Source organism: Mauremys mutica, chromosome 5 (assembly GCF_020497125.1).
Source record: "Mauremys mutica isolate MM-2020 ecotype Southern chromosome 5, ASM2049712v1, whole genome shotgun sequence".
Lineage (NCBI taxonomy): Eukaryota > Metazoa > Chordata > Testudines > Geoemydidae > Mauremys > Mauremys mutica.
Window position 1 is genome coordinate 120,811,600 of NC_059076.1, and position 23,853 is coordinate 120,835,452.

Consider the following 23,853-nt stretch of genomic DNA (forward strand, 5'->3'; position numbering starts at 1 on the left):
ACACCGTCACTTCTAATTAGCAGGCAAAATACAAGGTACTCCTCCTCATTCACTACTTTCAGAGTCCCATAAAAGTCTCAAGCTAATGAAAGCTTCCATTGCTTAGGAGTGCAATAAAATAAAAGAGGACTAGATGTTCCCAGTTATGTTGTATTCAGGTCAGTACTATTAAAACAGTGATGTCTCTATAGATTTAAATGGATTCAAGAAGCAGTGGTGCTCAGAGTGGAATATTTTCAGAGGCAGAGAGGATACATTAGTGGTGTGTTTTTATTTTCAGAGAGGACTACTTTCACGATTGGGAGTGTGGTATCAGGGCTCCAATATACCCAAAGCATAATGCTCGTGCTTAGTTCTGGGATCACAATAATACTTATAACAGAGTGCTCATATAACATGTCTCACCTTTGAAGTGTAACCCACTGATAAGTGTGTGTTACAAGTCCCTCTCGGGGCCATTTCACAAACACAAGTTGTTACAGCCCCCAGTTATGGAGCTTCAGCTCAAGCTGTAGCAGCTCCTTCATTTAGTTCAGGAGGTCCCTAGTTCAATCCCCAGCATGTTCACCAAGATGGTGGCTGTCACATAACACTTTTCAAACATTAACCAGTTAATGCATAACACCATCCTTGTGCTGTATGCAATAGGCAATTATCACTAGGCAGAAAGGTGAAAATGTCTTTCCAAAGCCTCAGAGACAGAAGTTCAAAGCTCCCAGTCCTATCCTCTCCAGGTGCTCCACTGGATTTAGTAAGATTTCCATGAGGCTGGCACTCAGATTCATACTGTGACAGTTCACATAATGCGGGATTCAAGCCCCAGGACATCAACTTAAAAAAAAAGAAGACATGAATTCAATTAAAGGTATTTTCAAAGAGGTTGCTACTGCTGGCTGTGCTATGGGAGGGTGAGATCATGTGGGTTGGAGAAAAGATGCATGTGTTTCTATTAACTGTTAAACTATTAGTTAATAGTTAAACTATTCCTGAAACAATGCCCATCACTGATGACAGAATTCAAATCCAAAACACTAAAAGGGAAAGCCAGTCACAATGTCTCTTCTGTGTAGGGACAGTATCTTTGTCTGTATTTGCATAGTATTCAGTAGAAGAGGGTTATCATCCTGACTGTGGTCTATAGGTGCTACTGTGTAATAATCAGGGTAGGTCAAAACGTGTCAAATATTTAAAACTGTAATGCAAATTTTGTATTTCATTGAAGAAAAAGTAGCAAACGTTTTCACAGTTCCAGCTCCCCTCTCCCACCACTCCCATTTTTTGATCAGCTAGATCAATAATCATAAGAAAAGAGACATCCAGCTAAGGAGCAAGAAGGTCAGTCTGATTAAACAACAGCTATAAAAGAAGACAATTGACAGTGATTCCAAAGCTGCACAAATCTCCATGATTAAATGATGGCCTACTATAGCCTGTCAAACCTGCAGTGCCTTGAAAGCAGAACTGGAAGGAGAAATAAATCAGGGAGATCTCGAGGTTTATCAGCAGCATTATCTGGAATATATTAATGAGAAAGAAGAATGCATAAAATCTAGGGTGTGATGACAGATTCAAGTCTTTAAAAGCAGCAAAGAGTCCTGTGGCACCTTATAGACTAACAGACGTTTTGGAGCATGAGCTTTCATGGGTGAATACTCACTTCGTCAGATGCATGTAGCGGAATTTCCACTACATGCATCCAACGAAGTGGGTATTCACCCACGAAAGCTCATGCTCCAAAACGTCTGTTAGTCTATAAGGTGCCACAGGACTCTTTGTTGCTTTTACAGATCCAGACTAACACGGCTACCCCTCTGATACTCAAGTCTTTAAGCAGTTGCAGTCTAAAAAGAAAGGATTTGAAAATAAGTAAAGGGACAAGAATATATTGATGTATTTTCAGAAGATCAGCTTAAAAGGTGTTAAAATATGCAGAGATTGTGAGAAAAAGCAATGATCTAGTTATAAACAAAGTGATACTAGCATCAGTATCCCAGTAATCTCCCTTCTCTTCTATGCGAGCTCAGTTATTATTGGAGGAAGTTATTAAAGACAGTTTGAGAAAGAAAAGGCAGAACCAGGAGTCATTTAGAGATATCTAGAGTCATTTAGAGACACCAGAAAGGAAAACAAACAAGTCCTTTAAGGAGGGAAAAAAAGATGCACAAAGCCACTCAAGATCCAGGAAGATTGTTGCTGGTAAAGTGATTCCAAATCAGAGGAGTCCATTATAAATTTTTGAAAACTGACCTTCTTAGCGTAATTTCTGTTTAAAATACAAGGTGCATTTAGTTGTTTAAATGTGATATTAATAAAGACTACAAACAAGATAGCCTAAAGAAGTGTAATAGTACCAGCATTTTAATGAGCACAGAATTATAGCAGGTGATGTTCATTTGCCTTTGGTGGATTTGTGAAGCATGAGGAAAGTTATAATGTGTCTCTTTAAGACCATTATGCTGAACCCCAGCACAGCTTGAAATCAGCCTAGGGCAAAAACCTTTAGAATGTGGAGCAGATTGCTGGAGCTCTGCTAATAAATTATTTTTAACCCCACACTTGGGCGTGTGCCCAGACCTACTCCCACAAGACACTACACACCTCAGTATAGGTTCTCTAACAGAAAGCAGTAATCTGTTTGGGAACCTGCATGTGCCAGGGATTTTACTTGGTAATCTAATTTGATCTCATCTGTAGAATTTTATTTTTACAGACTTAGTACAACACAGTGTATTTGGTTGTCATTCACTCTACATCTTATTCGAGCTTTTGGCTGGCTGAAAAGCATTTTTGGGTGTATTTCTTTTAACAGCTCTTTTTCCTATTAAATTTTGGACAATTAAAAACAAATACTGCAGTTGCTATGCCAACTATGCCTGTTTATGTAAAGTCCTTGTCTACTTGCCTCTGAGGTAACATCCTTCGCTGACTCATTTCTTTTCAACCAATAGGTCTGTGTAGGATACAAATGAATTTGCTGATAAATTTTGATATATTCTCCTTAATACACATTGTCAGAAAAAGTTTTACAGAGAGAGTCCATCAGAAACTAAAGAGAAAAGGAAGATGTTTAATCATATAACAATTAAAGATGCAGTGGTGCAGGATGGGAGCAGAGAGAGATTCCCATTTTTCCTCCAAATCATTAAGTGTAGGGTGGGAGGGGATTGAATCGAGAAAGAGAGGAGGCCAGAACTGAAGTGAACAGATAGGGATACTAGAAGATCTAATGTCAGAGAATTAGAGTTCAGCAAGTCCACAGAGATTTCCTGAAAGAAAACAGAGCTTTCCTAAAATGGACTCAGAGATGAATAGGCGGATGAATAAGGCTGCACATTGGTATTTTGGTCTTATAGCAAAGTCAAACTCACATGATTGTGCTAGATGGGATCACCCGGAATAAAAATTGGTCAGCATTTTCCCCAGTCCTTGTCTCACTTGCCTAGAGACAAATGTTTCATGCACCAGTTTCTTTTTTTGGAGAGAAGTGCTAGTCAAAATAAAATGGCTATTAAAATAAAAAACTCAATTATAATAAGGGATTTCAACTATCCCCATATTGACTGGATCCATGTCACCTCAGGAAAGGATGCAGAGATAAAGTTTCTTGACACTTTAAATGACTGTTTCTTGGAGCAGAGCTAGTCCTGGAACCCACAAGAGGAGAGGCAATTCTTGATTTAGTCCAAAGTGGAGCACAGGATCAGATCCAAGAGGTGAATATAGCTGGACTGCTCGGTAATAGTGACCATATTATAATTAAATTTAACATCCCTGTGGCAGGGAAACCACCACAGTTTCCCAGCACTATAGCATTTAATTTCAGAAAGGGGAACTACACAAAAATGAGGAGGTTAGTTAAACAGAAATTAAAAGGTGCAACGCCAAAAGTAAAATCCCTGCAAGCTGCATGGAAACTTCTAAAAGACACCATAATAGAGGCTCAACTTAAATGTATACCCCAAATTAAAAAACATAGTAAGAGAACCAAAAAAGAGCCACCGTGGCTAAATAACAAAGTAAAAGATGCAGTAAGAGGCAAAAAGGCATCCTTTAAAAGTGGAAGTTAAATCCTAATGAGGAAAATAGAAAGGAGCATAAACTCTGGCAAATGAAGTGTAAAAATATAATTAGGAAGGCCAAAAAAGAATTTGAAGAACAGTTAGCCAAAGACTCCAAAAATAATAGCAAAAAATGTTTTAAGTATATCAGAAGTAGGAAGCCTGCTAAACAACCGTGGGACCACTGGGTGATCGAGATGCTAAAGGAAGCACTCAAGGATGATAAGGCCATTGCGGAGAAACTAAATGAATTTTTTGCATCAATCTTCATAGTTGAGGATGTGAGGGAGATTCCCACACCTGAGCCATTCTTTTTAGGTGGCAAATCTGAGGAACTGTCCCAGATTGAGGTGTCATTAGAGGAGATTTTGGAACAAATTGATAAACTAAACAGTAATAAGTCATCAGGACCAGATGGTATTCACCCAAGAGTTCTGAAGGAACTAAACCGTGAAATTGTAGGACTGCTAACTGTCGTCTGTAACTATCATTTAAATCAGCTTCTATACCAAATGGCTTGAGGATAGCTAATATAACACCAATTTTTAAAAAGGGCTACAGAGGTGACCCCGGCAATTGCAGGGCAGTAAGCCTGACTTCAGTACTGTGCAAACTGGTTGAAACTAAGAACAAAATTGTCAGACACATAGACGAACATAATTTGTTGGGGAAGAGTCAACATGTTTTTTGTAAAGGGAAATCATGCCTCATCAATCTACTAAAATTATTTGAGGGGGTCAACAAGCATGTGGACGAGGGGGATCCAGTTGATATAGTGTATTTAGATTTTCAGAAAGCCTTTGACAAGGTCCCTCACCAAAGGCTCTTAAGCAAAGTAAGCAGTCATGGGATACATGGGAAGGTTCTCTCATGGATTGGCAACTGATTTAAAGATAGATAACAAAGGGTAGGAATAAATGGTCAGTTTTCAGAATGAAGAGAGGTAAATAGTGGTGTCCCCCAAGGGTCTGTACTGGGACCAGTCCTATTCAACATATTCATAAATGATCTGGAAAAAGGGATAAACAGTGATGTGACTAAATTTGCAGATGATACAAAACTACAGTTTTGAGAGATAGTTAAGATAGTTAACTCAAGATAGTTAAGTCCTAGGTAGACTGCGAAGCGCTACAAAAGGATCTCTCAAAACTGGGTGACTGGGCAACAAAATGACAAATGAAATTCAGTGTTGATAAATGCAAAGTAATGCACATTGGAAAACATAATTCCAGCTATACATATAAAATGATGCGGTCTAAATTAGCTGTTACCGCTCAAGAAAGAGATCTTGGAGTCATTGTGGAGAGTTCTCTAAAAACATCCACTCAATGTACAATGGCAGTCAAAAAAGCGAACAGAATGTTAGGAATCATTAAGAAAGGAGTAGATAATAAGACTGAAAATATCATATTGCCTCTATATAAATTCATGGTACACCCACATCTTGAATATTGCATGCAGATGTGGTCGCCCCCTCTCAAAAAATATATATTGGACTTGGAAAAGGTTCAGAAAAGGGCAACAAAAATGATTAGGGGTATGGAACAGCTGCTGTATCAGGAGAGATTAATAAGACTGGGACTTTTTAGCTTGGAAAAGAAACCACTAAGGGGGATATGATAGAGGTCTATAAAATCGTGACTGGTGTGGAGAAAGTAAATAAGGAAGTGTTATTTACTCCTTCTCATAACGCAAGAACTAGGGGCCACCAAATGAAATTAATAGTCAGCAGGTTTAAAACAAACAAAAGGAAGTATTTTTTTCACACAACACAGAGTCAACCTGTGGAACTCCTTGCCAGAGGATGCTGTGAAGGCCAAGACTATAACAGGGCTCAAAAAATAACTAGATAAATTCATGGAGGATAGGTCCATCAGTGGCTATTAGCCAGGATTGGCAGAGATGGTGTCCCTAGCTTCTGGTGGCCAGAAGCTGAGAATGGGCAACAGGGAATGGATCACTTCATTACCTGTTCTGTTCATTCCCTCTGGGCACCTAGCATTGGCCACTATTGGAAAACAGGATGCTGGGCTAGATGGACCTTTGATCTGACCCACTATGGCCGTTCTTATGTTAAAACATTAAGTCTTTTTCAAGGTGATTCTCCACTCTTTCAGTTTTTTAGACCATGACCCCTAAGCACCATTTATTGCCTAATGAAGCATAATTACAATTTGTCATTTTGGACTTTCAGTTTCAAATTCAGCTAACAGATTTCTGAACATGTTTGTCCATTTCCGCCATTTTGGAAAAAAACTGTTCCGTCCTGATATTTACTAAATGCTGGAGAAGTAGCTAAAGCAAATGGCATGCTGCCTTCTTTCTCGGTCAGATTTTCCAAGTTATTTTTTACAATCTCTATTACTACTTGATCTAGTAGTTGCCTTTATAACATTTGTGGTCAGACTTTTGAATAAGTTGCTGTTGTTTTTCCTTTTCAGTTCTATATACACACATCTTTATTACAGCAGATTTTCAGTTGTTTTCCTATAAGTGTTTCCAGTCAAAAAGCATTGTTACCTACATCAAAGATGGCTAGCACACACTTCCTGTTAGCATCCATTGGACTCAAACAAGATGGCCATGTCATAGTTACTTTAGATATTCAGAAAACTATAAAAGTCATTTCACATTTGGTTCACTGATTTAATAGAATTATAGAATCATAGGACTGAAGGGACCTCGAGAGGTCATCTATTCCAGTCCCCTGCACTCATGGCAGGAGTAAGTATTATCTAGACCACCCCTGACAGGTGTTTGTCTAACCTACTCTTAAAAATTTCCAATGATGCAGATTCCACAATTTATTCCAATGCTTAACCACCCTGACAGTTAGGAAGTTTTTCCTAATGTTCAACTTAACTGTCCTTGCTGCAATTTAAGCCCACTGCTTCTTGTCCTATCTTCAGAGGTTAAGAACAATTTTTCTCTCCTCCTGGTTGTAACAACCTTTTATGTACTTGAAAACTGTTATGTCTCCTCTCAGTCGTCTTTTCTCCAGACTAAACAAACCCAGTTTTTCAATCTTCCCTCACAGGGCATGTTTTCTAGACCTTTAATCATTTTTGTTGCTCTTCTCTGGACTTTCTCCAATTTGTCCACATCCTTCCTGAAATGTGGTGCCCAGAACTGGACACAATACTCCACTTGAGGCCTAATCAGCGTGAAGTAGAATGGTAGAATTACTTCTCATGTCTTGCTTACAACACTCATACTAATACATCTCAGAATTATGTTTTCTTGTTTTGTAACAGTGTTACACTGTTGACTCATATTTAGCTTGTGATCCACTGTGACCCCCAGATCCCTTTCCACAGTACTCCTTCCTAGGCAGTCATTTCCCATTTTGTATGTGTGCAACTGATTGTTTTTTCCTAAGTGGAGTACTTTGTATTTGTTCTTACTGAATTTCATCTTATTTTCTTCAGAGCATCCAGATCAGTTTGAATTTTAATACTATTCTCCAAAGCACTTGCAACACCTCCCAGCTAGCTATTGTCCACAAACTTTATAAGTGTACTCTCTATGCCATTATCTAAATCATTGATGAAGATATTGAACAGAACCCAACTCAGAACTGATCCGTATGGGACCCCACTAATATGCCCTTTCAGCTTGACTGTGAACCACTGATAACTACTCTCTGGGAATGGTTTTCAACCAGTTATGCACCTACCTTATAGTAGCTCCATCTAGATTGTATTTCCCTACATTATGAGCTATAAGATGAAGTGGAGGATAACAAAGTAACACATGGGATTATAAAACTTTCAAGCTTTTGTTGTTTTCCAGGGTTGTTTCTTTCCAATTTTGTTACTCTCAAAATGACTAGTGTGTAATAGATCTTGTGAGAGGCAATGGAAACCAGCAGGCTACCTCACCAACTTGTGCCCCGAAGAACATTCTCCAGCCACAGGATTTCAGTTGCTTTCCTTCAGAGCTTCAGTTTTATTTCTTTAAATAAAACAGTCATGTTTTTTCCCCTGACCCAGGGTCTTCTGCAGGATCCTGTCTATTCCCTGCAGTTCTTACATTCCATCCTAGCCTGCTCCCTGAAGGTGTCACTCCAGAAGCCATGTACCTGAGAGTCACATATGAAATGGGTTCTGTCTCCTGATCCAGGGACTCCTGCAGGAGCCTTACTATTCCCTGCATCTCTCACTAACAGCTAATGTACTTACTGGCTCTTATGAAGACCAGGTGATCTTCAAGATATCATCTGATCCCTGTCCTCACAGTATCCACTGGGGTCTAAGACCAACTCCCTGCAGGGCCGCCCAGAGGGGGGGGCAAAGGGGGCAATTTGCCCCGGGCCCCGGGCTCCGCAGGGGCCCCCAAGAGAAGAGCGGAGGCTCCCGCCTCCGCCCCTCTCCTGGAGCCTCAGCGTCTCCAGCGGGGCCCCTGAGCCCCGCCCCGCTCAGAGACGCGTGGTGAGGGGGCGGGGCTGGGAGCTCCAACGGGGCCTGAGCCCCACCCCGCTCAGAGCGGCGTGGGGAGGGGGCGGGGCAGCTGCCTCCGCTCGGCGTGGAGCTCACAGCCCCGCCCCCTCACCACGCGGCTCTGAGCGGGACGGAGCTCAGGCCCCGCCGGAGACGCGCTCGGTAAGAGGCTGGGGCTGGGGCTGGGGCCGGGGGGGAGGAGCGGGACCCGCCGGGGGCGGGGCCGGGACCGGGGGCGGGGGGGGAGCGGGACCCGCCGCCGCCGAAGCGCAGCCCGGTCTTCGGCGGCGGGGGGCCCCTTCTGTTCCGGGACCCGCCGCCTAAGGGCCCGGAAGGCCCGCGGCGGGGACCCCCCCCGGCCACCGAATTACCGCCGAAGACCGGGCTGCGCTTCGGCGGTAATTCGGTGGCGGGGGGCTCCCGCCGCGGGTTTTCGGGGCACTTTGGTGGCGGGTCCCGGAACGGAAGGGCCCCCCGCCGCCGAAGACCCCGGGCCCCCGGAATCCTCTGGGCGGCCCTGACTCCCTGTGATAGAGAATGTCTGAAAATTTGAACATATAGGGCCTGATCCAACTCCCAAAGTCAAGTCAGTGGAAAGACTCCCATTGACTTTAATGGGAGCTGGCTCAGGCCTATATTTGGATATTTAATACTTGCACGTATTTGAGGATATAGTCAAGGAAAGGACACTTTTGTTTTTAAAGGCCAAATTTTCCCCTGGGGATGTGCTCCTAGAGTCCATGGACGTCAAAGGGTACAGCACAGTCCTAAACCTCAACAATTACTGTAAAACACTCAGTTTATGGAACAGCCAGGCCTGGGGAATAAGCTTTGGCTAAAGTTTATGTTCTGTTATTATTTGAGTTACCAGTAAAGCCAAACAGCAGGAAAGGGGGTAAATTTGACTTCACACAGCCTGAGTAGATTTTATTTGGAGCAGGGGGAGAGCACCACTGTCCACATATGGATCTGGAAAAGTACTCAGAGTAATGGTTGACATCCCTTTGGCCAAGTTTCTACAAGCAGAAAATTCCATTGAAATCAATGGCACCTGTGCTGATTTCTGCAAGCAGAGGGTCTGGCCCAGAATATATTGCCAAGGAGGTTTGCTGGGAATCACAGCATCCTGAGTAAAAGTTGCTCAGCACACTGTGTTCAGCTGATATCACTGCTCAGTAAAATGCTACAGTATTTGTGGTAAATGAAAAAGCAAAAAAACAAAAAAGCAGTAAGCGATGCAAGTTTATGCAACTGCATCTACCGTATGTCACCTATTAAACTATGGTTTTGAGGGTAATTTGACAGCAGCATATGAAATATGCTTTACATAAAGATAAATGGTCATAAAGGAAAAGGAAATGAAAAGATCTGAAAACAGCAGTATTTTACTGCAATCATACATCCACGCCACGTACATAGTACTCAGAGGGTCAGCCCTGGGCAAAAACATTGAGAAAAATCAAAATACAAAGGCAATTTAATAGGGAAGATTTAATATTAAAAGAGAATATGCTTTGGTGGTCTGTGCCCTTTCAAACAATACAGAAATAACCACAGTGGGCAAAATCAGGTAAATGTTACTGAGGCAGGATTTGGCAAAATTTCCAATTGCATAAGACAGCGAGATAATTAAGGGTTCACAAATAACCAGCATGGAAGGCTCCGGACTGCTGGCTGGCCTGTAGCATTTACAGACATCAAGTTAGTTGAGATCTGCATAATATCCTGCAACTGGCCATGCTGGGGAGGGGATACAATAAGCCCTTTCCCTAGGTATCCACCAGTATGGCAGTTTCCCTTTCGCTTTTATAGCTCCTTCCCAGGGCAGATTCCTACTTGTAACTCCTTACAGGCTGTAAGTTACGGGAATCACACACAGTCACACGGCTTTATTCAATGAACTACAAATAGATTTTTTTAAAAGACCTACTTACTTCGCAGGGCCTGGATGGAGAAAGTGCTATTGCTGCCAGCAGGGGGCAGTGAACACTTCTGGCAGACACACTCTTTCCCATTGAAAGTCACCCGGTCCCCAGGAGGAAAAGGCAACCTGCAGCAGGAAAAATGAAAACATGACAAACAGAAAATCCTCACTTCCCTTACTGAAGTCAGATATCACTTTCCATACAGGAACTGATCATTGGGGGGGGGGGGCGGCGGGGGAGGGAGCTGTGTGTGTGTGTTACTTAGCCTTTTCATGCATGCATTCTTTTCATTCACGCATCCAATCATCAGTCACTGGGAGGCTAAAATATCAAAGGTAAGGAGCAAACTGGCAACTTCGATGCGTAAGTTAAAGCTACTCAGAGAAAACTTGCCAATGACTGGAGAAAATACTCAAAAGCCAAGGCAAGTCCAGTGTTTCCTGGAAACATGGTGACTGGTGACTGATAACCACCAATATCAGTCTTGGAATTGAGAGGGAGCTAGAATCATTTGTTTTTAATGAATATATACAAGTGTTATTGCTGTTGCAGAGACTATACCAGGCTGTTAAAATGTTGCAAGAGAGCTATGAGTTTTCTTTTTGAAAAACACTTTTGAAAAATATAATCCTGATCAGCTGTTAACATATCAAAGTTCTCCGCTTAATCCATTTATTCAGAAATCAAATGCTTGCAAATACTCCTTGGAGGAAACAGACCACAATTATCGAACCGGAGACAACTACATAAAGTTGCTTTTTCCATTGAACTAGAGCTCTCTTTACGTTTAATTAAATGATTCCACCTATTAACATCCTCTCAGCTAAAAGGCTATCCTTGTTAGATATTGCTTGTGCACAGAAACTAGAGAGGTTTGTTTGGGGAGGAAGAGCTGGGCAAATCACTTTATCCTGCAGGGAAGGATGAAGAGGGTTTATAACACATTTCTATCAGGATGAAATTCACCTTGTACAAGGCCTACGTACCACTAAATCCCAAATGAAACATTAAAATATGGCTTAAGTGGGTATTAAGTGGTGCATTGGCATAATGCATGCCTTCTGCCCAGTGGTGAATTCCATCTGGGAGGTGTATGTCACTGAAATATAATTAAGAAAATTCTGCATTATATTCACCACCACTCCCATTTTTTTCCCCAAATTATGAAACATTATATAAAGGCTCTCGTTTGAGATTTTTTTCCCTCCATATAAAGGCTTTATATACACTCTTTGCTAAGTACAGTAGACAGATTCTTTTGCTTCCAGAGTAGTATTAAAAAAACCTTCTTGGGGAGCAGGGAATATTTCTTACTATGTGTTTGTATAGTATGAATAATATAATGGGGCTATGATCTTAGCTGGGGTTCCTAAGACCTGCTGCAATACCAATATGAAATAATAAGAAAATATTGTAAACAGTACATCTAATAGGAAGAGAAATCACTAGCCACATCTTCATGTTTTACATATAATGCAAAGGAATGACTAATAACAAAACAGGTGCTATCTTAATTGTAAAATGATATACCTTACTTTAATTCAAATACTGTGCTGCATTACCATTGTAAATGTGAAATCCACTATATAATTTAATAATTTTAATAAAATAGCAGACATTAAGGCCACAAGTCAGGATGTTGATCATCTAATTAAATGTCCTGTAAAACGATGATGAAAGAATTTCACCCAGCATTTTCTGCATCAAGCTCACTAACTTGATGCAGAAGTTGGGGAGGGATAGCTCAGTGGTTTGAGCATTGGCCTGCTAAACCCAGGGTTGTGAGTTCAATCCTTGAGGAGACCACTTAGGGATCTGGGGCAAAAACTGGTCCTGCTAATGAAGGCAGGGGGCTGGACTCAATGACCTTTCAAGGTCCCTTCCAGTTCTAGGAGATTGGTATATCTCCAATTAAAAAAAAAACAACAAAACTTCTAGTTGAGGTACAGCACATTGTTTAGGAAGACATCCATGCTTGATTTATAGACTCTGAGTTAAGGAGAATTTATTACAGCCCTCGGTAATCTGCTCCAAATTAACCCCCGACCCTTACAAACAAAAACAGATAACAGAACCTATTTTACAATTACACTAAAAATCTTCTGTCTTATTCTTGCATTCATATGAACAGCTACATTTTCTGGGCAACATCATGGCCCCATTGGAGTCAATGGGAGCTTTGCCATCGACTTAAGGAGATCATAATTTAATACCACAAACAAAGCTAGATCATCCAACTGAACTTTCTGTTGGGGAATATCAGTAAAATGGCAGGTCTCTCTGAATGGCATGAGCACCAGTTACAGTTATGGAGGTAGTAGTAGGCATTTATAACAAATAAACTGGTTTGAAAAATTCCTACAAAGAACCACTCCATATACATTCTAATTTAGTAAATATTTATAAACTTTCTAAAGTGCAGTAACTAATGACAGCAGTCTTCCTTTAAAGGGGGGTGAGGACAATCTCCAAAAGAAGTTTCATTCATTTCTTCAGAGCCAAAGAATGGTAGACAAGCAACGGGACTAAAAGGGTGGGGTTGAAAAGCAGGAAACAACGAAGTTCAGTAGGACTTTGACAAAGATACAAAAGGCCATTTTCTTGCCATAAAAAAAACAACCCTTCAAAATTGTTTGAAAGTTGAGAGAAGACATAAAAAGGAGTTTGCAAATATATATAGAGGGCAAAAGGTGGGCAGCAAGGCCCTGATTCAGTAAGGCTCTTGCCTTCAATGGGACAAAACTCACTTGCTTAAACTTGGGCATTTGCTTATGTACCGTGCTGAATTGGAGCCCAAATTTAATAGCTACCATCTTTGACAGTATCCTTGTAATACCTGACTATCTTTTTTCTTTCACAAGCAACTAGGCTCATGGATTCACAAGCAAGCAAGCATGATAGTTCATGAGAAAGAGATAAAGGACAGTTAGCAAGGTTTCAGGTTTTGAGCTCTTTAGCTTGAAGTCCGGAACATGACAACTGTAGGTTATGCACAAATGCAGATATGCTTTTCTTGACAGTTCCACACAAACTCTTACCTACCAAATGCCTTTGGCTACAGGATTTAATTAGTTACTAGCACTTAAGCATTCAGTGTGATTTCATGGTGGGGCAAAGGGTTAGAAGTATTTTTAAGACAATGATTCGTTCCATGCAACTCTCTGAGATGAGTTGCAGTGTCTTTTATTAGCATATTTTATCACTGTCACTTTCCTTACCAGTGGATTTTGGTTTTAAACAAACTTCATAGGTTATTCTATTTTCCCCCTCAACACAAACTCAAGCATTGCTCACTGTACTTTTCTGATTGAGGCTTAATACTAAGTAAGACTCCAGGGGTCAAATCCTGTGCTGATTTATACCTTGTACAACCACACAGACATGAAAGCTGTTGCACAGGATGTAAGTCAGGGCAGAATTTGGCCCAGGGAATTGAATACTGGAGACGAATGGGGCAAACACTGCTTGCTACAGGCTTCTGTACTTAAAGTCCTAGACAGGCATATTGAAAGGAACTATGAGAATTCAGACAAGACTGCCTGACACAGGATGCACCAGGTATTCAGATATTCATAGATTATAAGTCAGAAGGGACCAACATGATCACCTAGTCTGACCTCAGAATTAAAGGAGCCATAGTTCCCCCATTGGCAGGGCACTGCTAGTGTCTGGCACTGAAGCTGACCCCTAAGCATCAAGCCACTTATGGCTATGGGCGGCTCTAGCCATTTCGCCACCCCAAGCACGGCGGCATGCCGCGGGGGGCGCTCTGCCGGTCGCCGGACCCGCGGCTTCGGTGGACCTCCCGCAGGCGTGGCTGTGGAGGGTCCGCTGGTCCCGCGGCTCCACCGAAGCCGCGGGATGCCGCCCTCCCGGCGACCGGCAGAGCACCCCCCGCGGCATGCCGCCCCAAGCATGCACTTGGCGTGCTGGGGCCTGGAGCTGCCCCTGCTTGTGGCTGTGCATATTTAGTACCTAGGGATATGCAGTTAATGCAAGTTACAGAGACTGTCAAGATGTTTGCTTCTCCCCAAGAGGCACAGCAAACAATATTTATTTCTTAACATGTACCACATGCTTAGTTTATAGGGAAGCTTATTAAATATCTGGGTGTTTCACTACACACACCAAATACACAAGTCCATTTCTTCATGAACTCCAGAAAAATCTTTATTTCAATCAGAAATATGGGCAATGCCCATACAAAAACTAGTGGCCAGATTTTCTAAGCGTGCATCCAACAGTGTCTATGCAGACACCCAAATTAAGAGGCAAGATTTGTAAAAGTGCTCAGCAGCTGGGAGCTTCCGAAATGATTCAGTAGGATTTGGGCACAATGAGCACTTTTTATGCTCCAGATAGCTTCAGTTTTTATGTCAAACCTCTGATGGTCTCTTGGTCCCATAAAAAAGAATTGGCTCTCAATGCTCTGTCTCACAGCCCTGCTCCACAGCAATCTTTTGAATGGCTCCACTAAATCTCAGCCTCTAGCAGCACAGATAACATAGCTTTTACTATGGACTGTTAACAGCTTGATGCCCTGCCCCCTCCCCTCAGGAGAAATGCCCTGGGAGCTTCTATGGGCCACAGCCCCTTCTAATGAGAAGAATGATGGGCCAGTGTTTAGGGCACTAGCTTAGGACTTGGGTTCAAGTCCCTGCTCCACCGCAGACTTCCTGTGCAATCTTGAAAAATTCACTTAGCCTCCCTGTGCCTCAGTTCCCCATCTGTGAAATGGGAATAACAGTATTTCCCAAGCTCACATGGGTGGTTGAGAGGATAAATACCTTAAAAGATTGTAAAGTTCTTTGAGAGCTACTGATTAGAGCCAGATATATTTATCACAGCAGCCATAAAAATAAAGCTGCTCAGATACCAGTGGAATCAGTTCCTCTGCAAATGTTTGAGTTTATTCTATTACTCTTCCATTCATTCCTAGTTATAGGCAATAACATCAGCAGGGAATAATTGGACCGGGCTATAAACAGGGCTGGGAGAGCAATAGCATAAGCCGTAACTTTTTGCAGTCAGAGCAAATATGCAATTTAGAACCTGCATTTGTGTAATTAAGAGCCACGTGGTCAGAGCAAGATAGAAGGAAACAATGATGCGATACATTAATGCCATTATACTGTATTTCATAGAATCATAGAAATGTAGGGCTGGAAGAGATCTTGAGAAGTCATCAATCCTGGTCCCCTGCATTATGGCAGGACCAAGTAAAAAACCTGAGCCTGGAGGAAAAAATCTACAACCTCTAAAGTCCCCTTAGCCCTAAAATGCCAATGTACTACCTACTGCACTATTTCAGGTTTAATTCTCACGTTTCACATATACAATATTTGTTACTTCATTTTATTCCACTCACTGAAGTACCAGTACTCCATGCGAGTGACATACTAATCCCAGTTGGATACCTCATGAAAGACTTGGTTTACTGACATGCCTACTTCATAGAGAAGCCAAGGCTTATCAGTACAAAGATGGAGAGCAACGGATAATCCAGGCCCTGTTCTGGGACATTCAGTGACAAGATATTCCAATAGCAGCATTGTCAACAGGGCCAGAAAAAGTATATGACCACATTTTTTTGCCTGTTGCTTTTTGTTTTTCTTGCTCTAATTTACTATATCTTCTTTGGTTTTCTGACTGCTTTCACTATTTGAGAGAAAGCACACTTCCACATCCCACCTCTTGCTATTATAATCTTGTCTTTTCTGAAGCTGAGAAAGCACTGTTGCAAGTGTCACTATTAGAACTGTGGTTCAAAAATCACTGGATTTGCTATTCAATGTATTAACAATTAAAACAATATAATGTGTCACTATAGCAGTTACAGAGAGCACAGATTATAAAGCTGTTTATTTGATGACTAATCCTGGAATGTGCTGAACACATCTTGTATGAGTACAGAGTGCCCTCAAAATCAGACTTCTAAAAAAGAGATTTGATTTTCTGAAGGTAAAGATGACTTTAAAATCCTAGCCCTGAAACAACTTGTTTAATTTCTGAAAAATGATTCTATTTTCAGTCATTTTCTTTGACAGCAAAACCCATCTTTACTTGAATATACCATACATATTGCCTACTTCATATTACTTTCACTGAGCTTTAGTACAAAACCAAATATTAACGAAGAACGTTTCACGGTGTTTGGATAAAGACACTCTTTCTTACAGGAAGTATAAAGCATGCCTTGTTTGCAAAGACTGGGCCATATGGAGCTGTGCTGATTTACACCAGCTGAGGATCTGGCCTGGTATTTCTAATATAACAGGATGACAGGGTTCTTCTGTTGACCCACATGATAAGCAGATGCATAGGCGGCAGGTTTGTATAATTTTTGGTGGGGCCCAAAATGGTGGTGCCCCCCCCCCCCGCTCCTGCCTTGTAAGCCGATATAAAATGAAGCTACAACGCGTCAGTGCCACAAGATTACAAGGGTCAATTAAAAGTGGAAAGTCAGAAGCAGCACTTGCCTACTTCAATATACAGTATTATATTTTGTTGCACCTGTTGTGATGAAGTGGGAATGTTCTTAATATTTTCTCTGAATACTGAGTGGGTGCCTCAGTTTCCCCTGCAAGATGCCAACTGAAGGTGTTGGGGACAAAGAGATCAGGTGGCCTCCTTGTCTCGAAGAGGCACAGAGGCCAGAGGAGGGAGTGTCAGTTTGGAGCTGGCTAGGGAAATGGGGAGAGACCCAGAACTTGGTTCTGGGCTCCCCACCCCCCAAGATGGACCTGACAGAGGGGTTCTGTTTTTTGTACCAACAAGCTCTGTTTAAACTGTGTTCCCATCATCTAATAAACCTTCTGTTTTACTGTCTGGCTGAGAGTCACATCTGACTACGGAGTTGGGGTGCAGGGACCTCTGGTTGCCCCAGGACCCGCCTGGGCAGACTCGCTGTGGAAAGTGCATGGTGTGGAAGGGCTGAATGCTCCGAGGTCAGACCCAGGAAGATGAAGCTTCTTGCCCTGGAGACAGTCTGCTCAGAGAGAGGAGGCTCCCCCAGAGTCCTGACTGGCTTTGTATGGAGTTGTTCCAAAGCATCACAGCATCCCCTTCCACACCATGCACTTCCCAGAAGTCCGCACAGGCACTGACACTTGATCCTCTGCCTTGGTCTCTTTTCCAGGCATTAGGAGGCCACCCGATCTCTCTGTTCTCCAACACTTTCAGTTGGCATCTTGCAGGAGAGTGGCCCAGGCCATCAGTTACCAGGAGACAGGGTTTCAGCCATTCTCTGTGCAGACAGCTCACACTATCCCTCTAGGGCTCTACAACAATCACACCCCCTTATCCTACCATCTAGATCCTTGAGAAATGCAGAGAGGAAACTGAAGCACCCGCACAGTATTCAGAGAAAACATTCCCACTTTGTAACACCTGTATACGACTAGTTATATACTTTAAAGGGGTGTAAAATAGTCAAGTATCATGCTAAACAAAATGATACTCCAAACTGACCACCAAATTTAAGTTGCATGTTTTTCCCCTCAGGTGAGGGTTCTGGGGTGGGGCTGGGGATGAGGGGTTCACAGTGCAGGATCGTGCTCGGTGCTGGGGGTGCAGGCTTTGGGGTGGGGCAGGGCTGAGGATGAGGAACTTGGGGTGCAGACAGGCTGCCCCAGGGCTAGGGCCAGAGAGGACTCCCCATCACCACCACTGGCAGCAGCAAGCTCCAGGGGAGGGACCCCTCCTCTCCCCCCCAGCCCCCCACAGCACACTCACTCTGCACCACAGTCACTGCACATTCTCCTAGGGCCCCTCTCAGGTCCAGAAAGCTCACTCCCCTCCCCTATGATGGGTACTGGGGGGGGGGTTGCCATCACAGGTGGCCTTCCGTGTTGCTGCCCCTCACCATAACTTCACTGTGGATGGGGGATGGGGCTGCCCCTTGCCCAGCATGGGGCAGAAGTGGGGTCTGCAGGGTGGTGGCTATGGGGCGGGGGAGCAGGGTGTCATAAAATTCACCCAAGCCCCAGCTGCTCAGATCTAGGAAGCCTCCCTCTCCCATCCCTCCTGTGGCGGGTGGGTTGATGGGTGCTGGGGGAGAGGCATTGCCTTCACATGTGGCTTCCTGCCTCCCCTGTGCAGCCTGCTGCCCCTCACCATAGCTTCACTGGGGGACGGTGGGAGGGGATGGCATGGGGCTGCCCCTTCCCCAGCATTGGGCAGGAGTGGGGGCTGGGGCAGGGGAGGAATCATAGGGTCAAACACTCACGGAAGCCCCAGCAGCTGCTAAGGTGAGTGATGTCCGTCTCCTGGCCGGAAGTCCCCTTCGTGTCTCCTACAAGTAGGGGCAGGGGAGGGGAGGGCTGCCAACCCAGAGCCCTCTGATTCCCGGCTGCGGCTGGGATTTAAAGGGCTCTGGGCTCCCCGCAGCTCCGGGCAACCCAGAGCCTTTTAATTCCCGGCTGCCGCTGGGATTTAAAGGGGCGAAACCTAGCTCCAAATATTGGTGGAGCAGAGCACCTGACTGTGAATATTCCTGGGGCTTTAGCCCCAGGAGCCCATATAAGTTGGCGCCCATGAGCAGATGCTAGAACCTTGCTGGTGGAGGCTAATTGATTCCTGCTTCTAACTTGGAGGGTTGAAGTGGATGGAGGCAATATGAGGTGGAATGCCACCCTCGCGGAAGAGACTACAGCAAGCTTGTGCTGTTGTTGAGACAGCAGCAGTTGGGAGGCTCGCCCGGCCGAATACAGGTTTTGCCTTGACTCCTTTTTAATCCAACCATTTGGTGTTCTAGATGAAGAACCGAGGTCGACAGAATGTATTTGGGTGAAGTACTGTTGTTTAGGGATCTGAAGTTTTAAAGAGCAATTCAGCTTTTGTATGTCTGCATTTGATAGTAATCTGTGTGGCAGATTATATCTATGGTTTTCTCAGTTTGCTTTGTTAGGGAGCAAGAAGTTAAGTAGTTTAACCATCCTAGAAGCTTATTCTGAACTTTCAGGGCATTGTTTCAGCGGGACCCGTAAACATCCAGACTGCAATAAAGGGCTAATTACAGCTTGGTAAATAATTTAGGTTTCAATTATAAAACCTAACGAAATCCTAATTGATGCGTCAATCCTACTTCGTGAGAAAATAATCTCAAGGAGTTTTTCTTCTCTTAATTGACTCTCGGTCTGAACAACACCGGTGGCAAGAAGAAAGGCACCAGAAATTTAGTATCTAGTAGGATTGTTTATAGATGGAGCCATTCATGTATGTGTAGACTGAGAAGGCTCAGGGCAAATGTGTGATATCCTCCATCCACCCTTTGAACTTGTAATTTATGTTACTGATAATAGAGTGGAGATACTATTTTTTTCTTTCTAAGTTTTTCTGAGGTTTTTTTTCTTTTTCCCTTTAGTCCTCTTTATTTACAGTCTCCAACGAGAATATGTTTTGGGATAAATGAGAAAAATCTGAAGAGGCAGGATTAAATGGAACAAGGGTTTTAAGAGTGACTTCGCCTTAATCGGTCCGCTCAGTTATATCTGGGTTGATATTATTGCTTTTGGGTCTGATTTTAATATAAGGCTTTCTCTGTTTTTATCTTATCAGTAAATGTTCATAATTAGTTGTAAAAAATAATATTGCATTTCCATTTACTTTGAATTGTTATTATAAAACTGTATTTCTTACAAGTTCTCACTAAAGTCTTAAACCACTGACATATAGGTATTTGCACAAAAGGGAATCAAGCTACAGTTCAGTATCAGTCTTACTCTAGCAACCCCCTAAAAAAAACAACCCTTCACTTACAGGGTTAGGTCCCAATCCTGCAAATACATGCATGTGAATAGTCCCATTGAACTCAATGGAACTCATGAGTGAAACTCACTACTGCGACGAGGGCCAGCAGTAGACCTTTTTGCTACTTGAGTTCAACTGAACATCTGTTTTGGAGGTTATGGTGGTACGCAGACCAGTGCTTGCTCTCTGCACACAGGTATATCCCCACATTTTTAAAGTTACTCCCATGTTTAAATGTGTGCATGATTAAGACTTCACTGTGTATTTTTGATTTCCATGTTTTCTGAGAGTATTCATCTGCTTTTGTAAATACATTTTAATGTCTTGATTTTCACAGTCTGTTAACTGTGTTTGCAGCAGAGTGACATTCTAGGGCAGTAAGTGGACACCAGAGAGGCCAGGGAGCAGTGGTGTCTGGGGAAAATAGGTCTGACTACAAAAGCAGCTGCATCCCCCGCACCTCAGCAATGGGGAATAAGATATCTCAAAGTTGGACACACCGTTTGTGGCACATGGGATTAGTGAACACTATTAAAATTTTGACTGCAATAATTAATTACGTAATTATTAAGTAGCACTAGTAAATGGCATAGAAAGGCTGAACTATTTCAGTTCAAAACACCATAAATGTAAACGGTGGCAGAATGGTAGAACCAAATAAGAAGGGCACCTCCTTGACAGCTTATGGAGGATGTTTTGCTTATGGGCCTCCCCATGGATTCCTGGCTTTTGTCTCTTTTGAAACAGACTTTTTTATAGTGATAAAAATAAAATTTTTATTTGGAAAACATACCTGCAAAGAGCACACACAAAACAGGCCGGGTGGTAGGTTTTCCCCAGTGCTGAAACCACTTCCCCCTCAATGAATTCATCACAGCTGACGCACCGTGTGCCATAGAGTCTTTGATAGTCCAAAGTACAGATGTAGTCTCCCTGTCTCACAAAAAATCCTCCTTGAGCCAGGTCACATCCACAAGCTACATGGAGAGAAATGGCAAAGATTTAGAGGACTGAAATTGTGGAGCTGTATCAATAATAAGATGAATCTTCATTCACGATCAGCACATTTTTAAATATATATAGCAGATCTTCAAGCACAGGCATCTTAATATTTGAGGCTCCTGAACACAAGACACCCATGAGTCAGAAGGTTGCTACCCTTATGGTTTTCATCAGTGATCTACATTAATAAGCTTGTTTTATTCCATATAGAAAAACTAACATCACAGCAGAGAGTCTGAGGCCTGGTCTACACTACAGGGTTAGGTCAACGTAAGCTGTCTTGTATTGACCTAACTGTGGAAGTGTCTTCACTTAAATTTGGCTCCTGCTGACATAAATGCCTCTCTATGCGATTTAGCATCACCATCTCCCCAAGCGGCGTTGAGTCATGGTAGGTCCTGCATTGTTTACGTCAACTGTTATTGACTTTCAGGAGACTTCCCACAATGCCCCACACTGACAATACAATTGATGCAAGCACTCTTGGTGAGGACACGCACTGCCGACACAAGGAGCCAAGTGTGCCCACACACAAGTGGTTGTATGCGGACGTAAATTAGGTCAACATAATTTTGTAGCATAAACATGGCCTGAGTGCAGAGACATAAGTCCCTAGATGAGGGGCTACTTTGGGATGCTGTTAGATGTACCTTGACCACCACATGCAACACCCACCATTACATTCAACAAGATTTTAAAAAGGAAGGGATTTAAACCCTCATTCTCAAAAGCAAAAACCAGTCCGTAATCTACAGGGATTAGAAACTTTTCCTGTTTATTCCATAACTGCCCATTACAGGATTCCTATGAGGCATCCAGTGCTGGCAAATGACGGAGACAGAATAGCAACCTTGATAGATTACTGGTCTGCTGTGGTGTGGCAATTCCTATGTTCCTGTGCACAAGGACGGCGTAAGGACATTGGGGAGAGTGAGCACGAGGATGTTTTGGGAAGACATTCTCAATGTAACGAATACACACTACATACAAAGCGTGTACGCTGGAGGGACCACTCTTCCCCAAACCGCCTGTGGCAGAAGTGGAGCCCAGCCACTTGTTCTTTGCGACTCTAGCAATCAGTTTAGATTTCTAAGGCTATGACTGCATGGGAAAAGGATCAGAGACTGGCATTCTAAAAAACAAAACAAGCTGAGATTCTCCAAAGGCTGGTCCTGCTAACAAAGGGCATGTGCACACCTCAGGAGCTCCCTCCAGTTCATCAGTACAAACAGAGACGGAGCCGGGATCATGTTTTGAGATTACAGGGGAGGAGGGGAAGGAGAGAGCCAAGAGCTCTCTGCTTGAAATCACAGGGAGTGAGGATTATCTGCTCTGAACCTTCAAAGAGGCTTGGATTTGGTTGAGAGAAAAGGTAGATGTTCAAACTTGTTCCTATGCTAGGAGGACAGTCAGACCTATCCTTAGTCACCGCAACATCCTTGTTGTCAAGTGCTCTGACTCCACTTCTGGAAGAAGTGCTTTTGGGAGCAGTACCTGCAGTAACCTACAATGATCAAGGTCAAATTAGGTTGAAATTCGAGATGTAAGGAGGATGGAAGAGGTAAGTGTGTCATCCAGGCAATGCTACCAGTCATCCACAGCCCACACAAGGAAAGTGCAGGTGTTGCTTGTAAACTTCACTGTGTTGCGTGCATGTAATATTAACAGCAGAGCTATCCAAAGCGGCTTAATTTTTAAGTAACCATTTATAGTATGTTGATTGATCTACATTAGCCTTGTTCTTTGTCTCGCTTAAGATCAACAATGAAAACCTCATTCTAACTTTTATTAAGTTCATACAGAGGTATATATGCCTCCTGAACATATTTTTTGAGCAATAGCACATGGCTAGCTAGACATCAACTTTCTGTTATGTATACAGTAGCGTGACCAAAGCATAAATCAAATACGGATTTAAAGGTGAGAATAGGACCTGCTGTTCTGGACTTTTTTAAAATTAATGACACTAATGTTACATTTTAAAATTGCTAGAAGATATCAAGTAGTGTCTAAACTTGCAGTGATAACCATATGAGGAAGGAAGGTGAAGTGTGTAATTAGTTTCTTCATCTTCCTTGTAGAAGATTCCTTTATTCCAGTCTCACTCAAACTTGCCACTACGTGACTGGACCAAAGTCCATAAGATCATCAATAGATTTTAACCACATTTAGAATATAAAAAATAGACAGCACAAGTAATTGCTATTATAGGTATGAAAACTACCAAGGAAAGGTTACACTTTGAACAGAAGTGCTCTGTTAACACAGCTCGCTAACAGTACAAAGGCACAATTACCCCATCTGTCTGTGTCTTAGGGGTTTTTTTGTTTGTTTTAAATTGCTATTTTTTGTCTGATAGCTCTGAGAAGTTTGCCCAGATGTGTTGTAGAGTTTCTTATTCACAACCCAAGATGTGTTATACAATACCATATTCATTCTCAACTCTGTGCTGCGAACACTGAACTCTACGCATTGTGAATAATCACAGAGGGACAAATTAAACACAGTTCAGCAACTCTGCAAAAGTGCTATTTGTTTTAAGAGACCTGGGATCCAATTCTGTAACTGTAGGATGCATGGGACTCTAAACTGAGGTCAATGGAAGTCACACACACAGAGGGACTGCAGCAGTGGGCCTTTGGATTAAGGATTAAAATATTCCGTCTCAAAGAGAAACCC

The 23,853-nt window shown here is 42.7% G+C and overlaps 1 protein-coding gene across 11 annotated transcripts in view; it reads right to left on the minus strand.

The window, feature by feature from the left end:
• Positions 1–23,853, minus strand: part of ABLIM2 (actin binding LIM protein family member 2) — a 210,111-nt gene that overhangs the window by 112,443 nt on the left and 73,815 nt on the right. For all 11 annotated transcript variants that reach the window (XM_045017868.1, XM_045017867.1, XM_045017869.1 and 8 more), the window contains exons 3-4: positions 20,966–21,149; positions 10,432–10,547 (exon numbers count right to left, since the gene is read on the minus strand). In XM_045017868.1, coding sequence (XP_044873803.1) covers positions 10,432–10,547; positions 20,966–21,149 — 300 coding nt within the window. The remainder of the gene's footprint in view (positions 1–10,431; positions 10,548–20,965; positions 21,150–23,853) is intronic.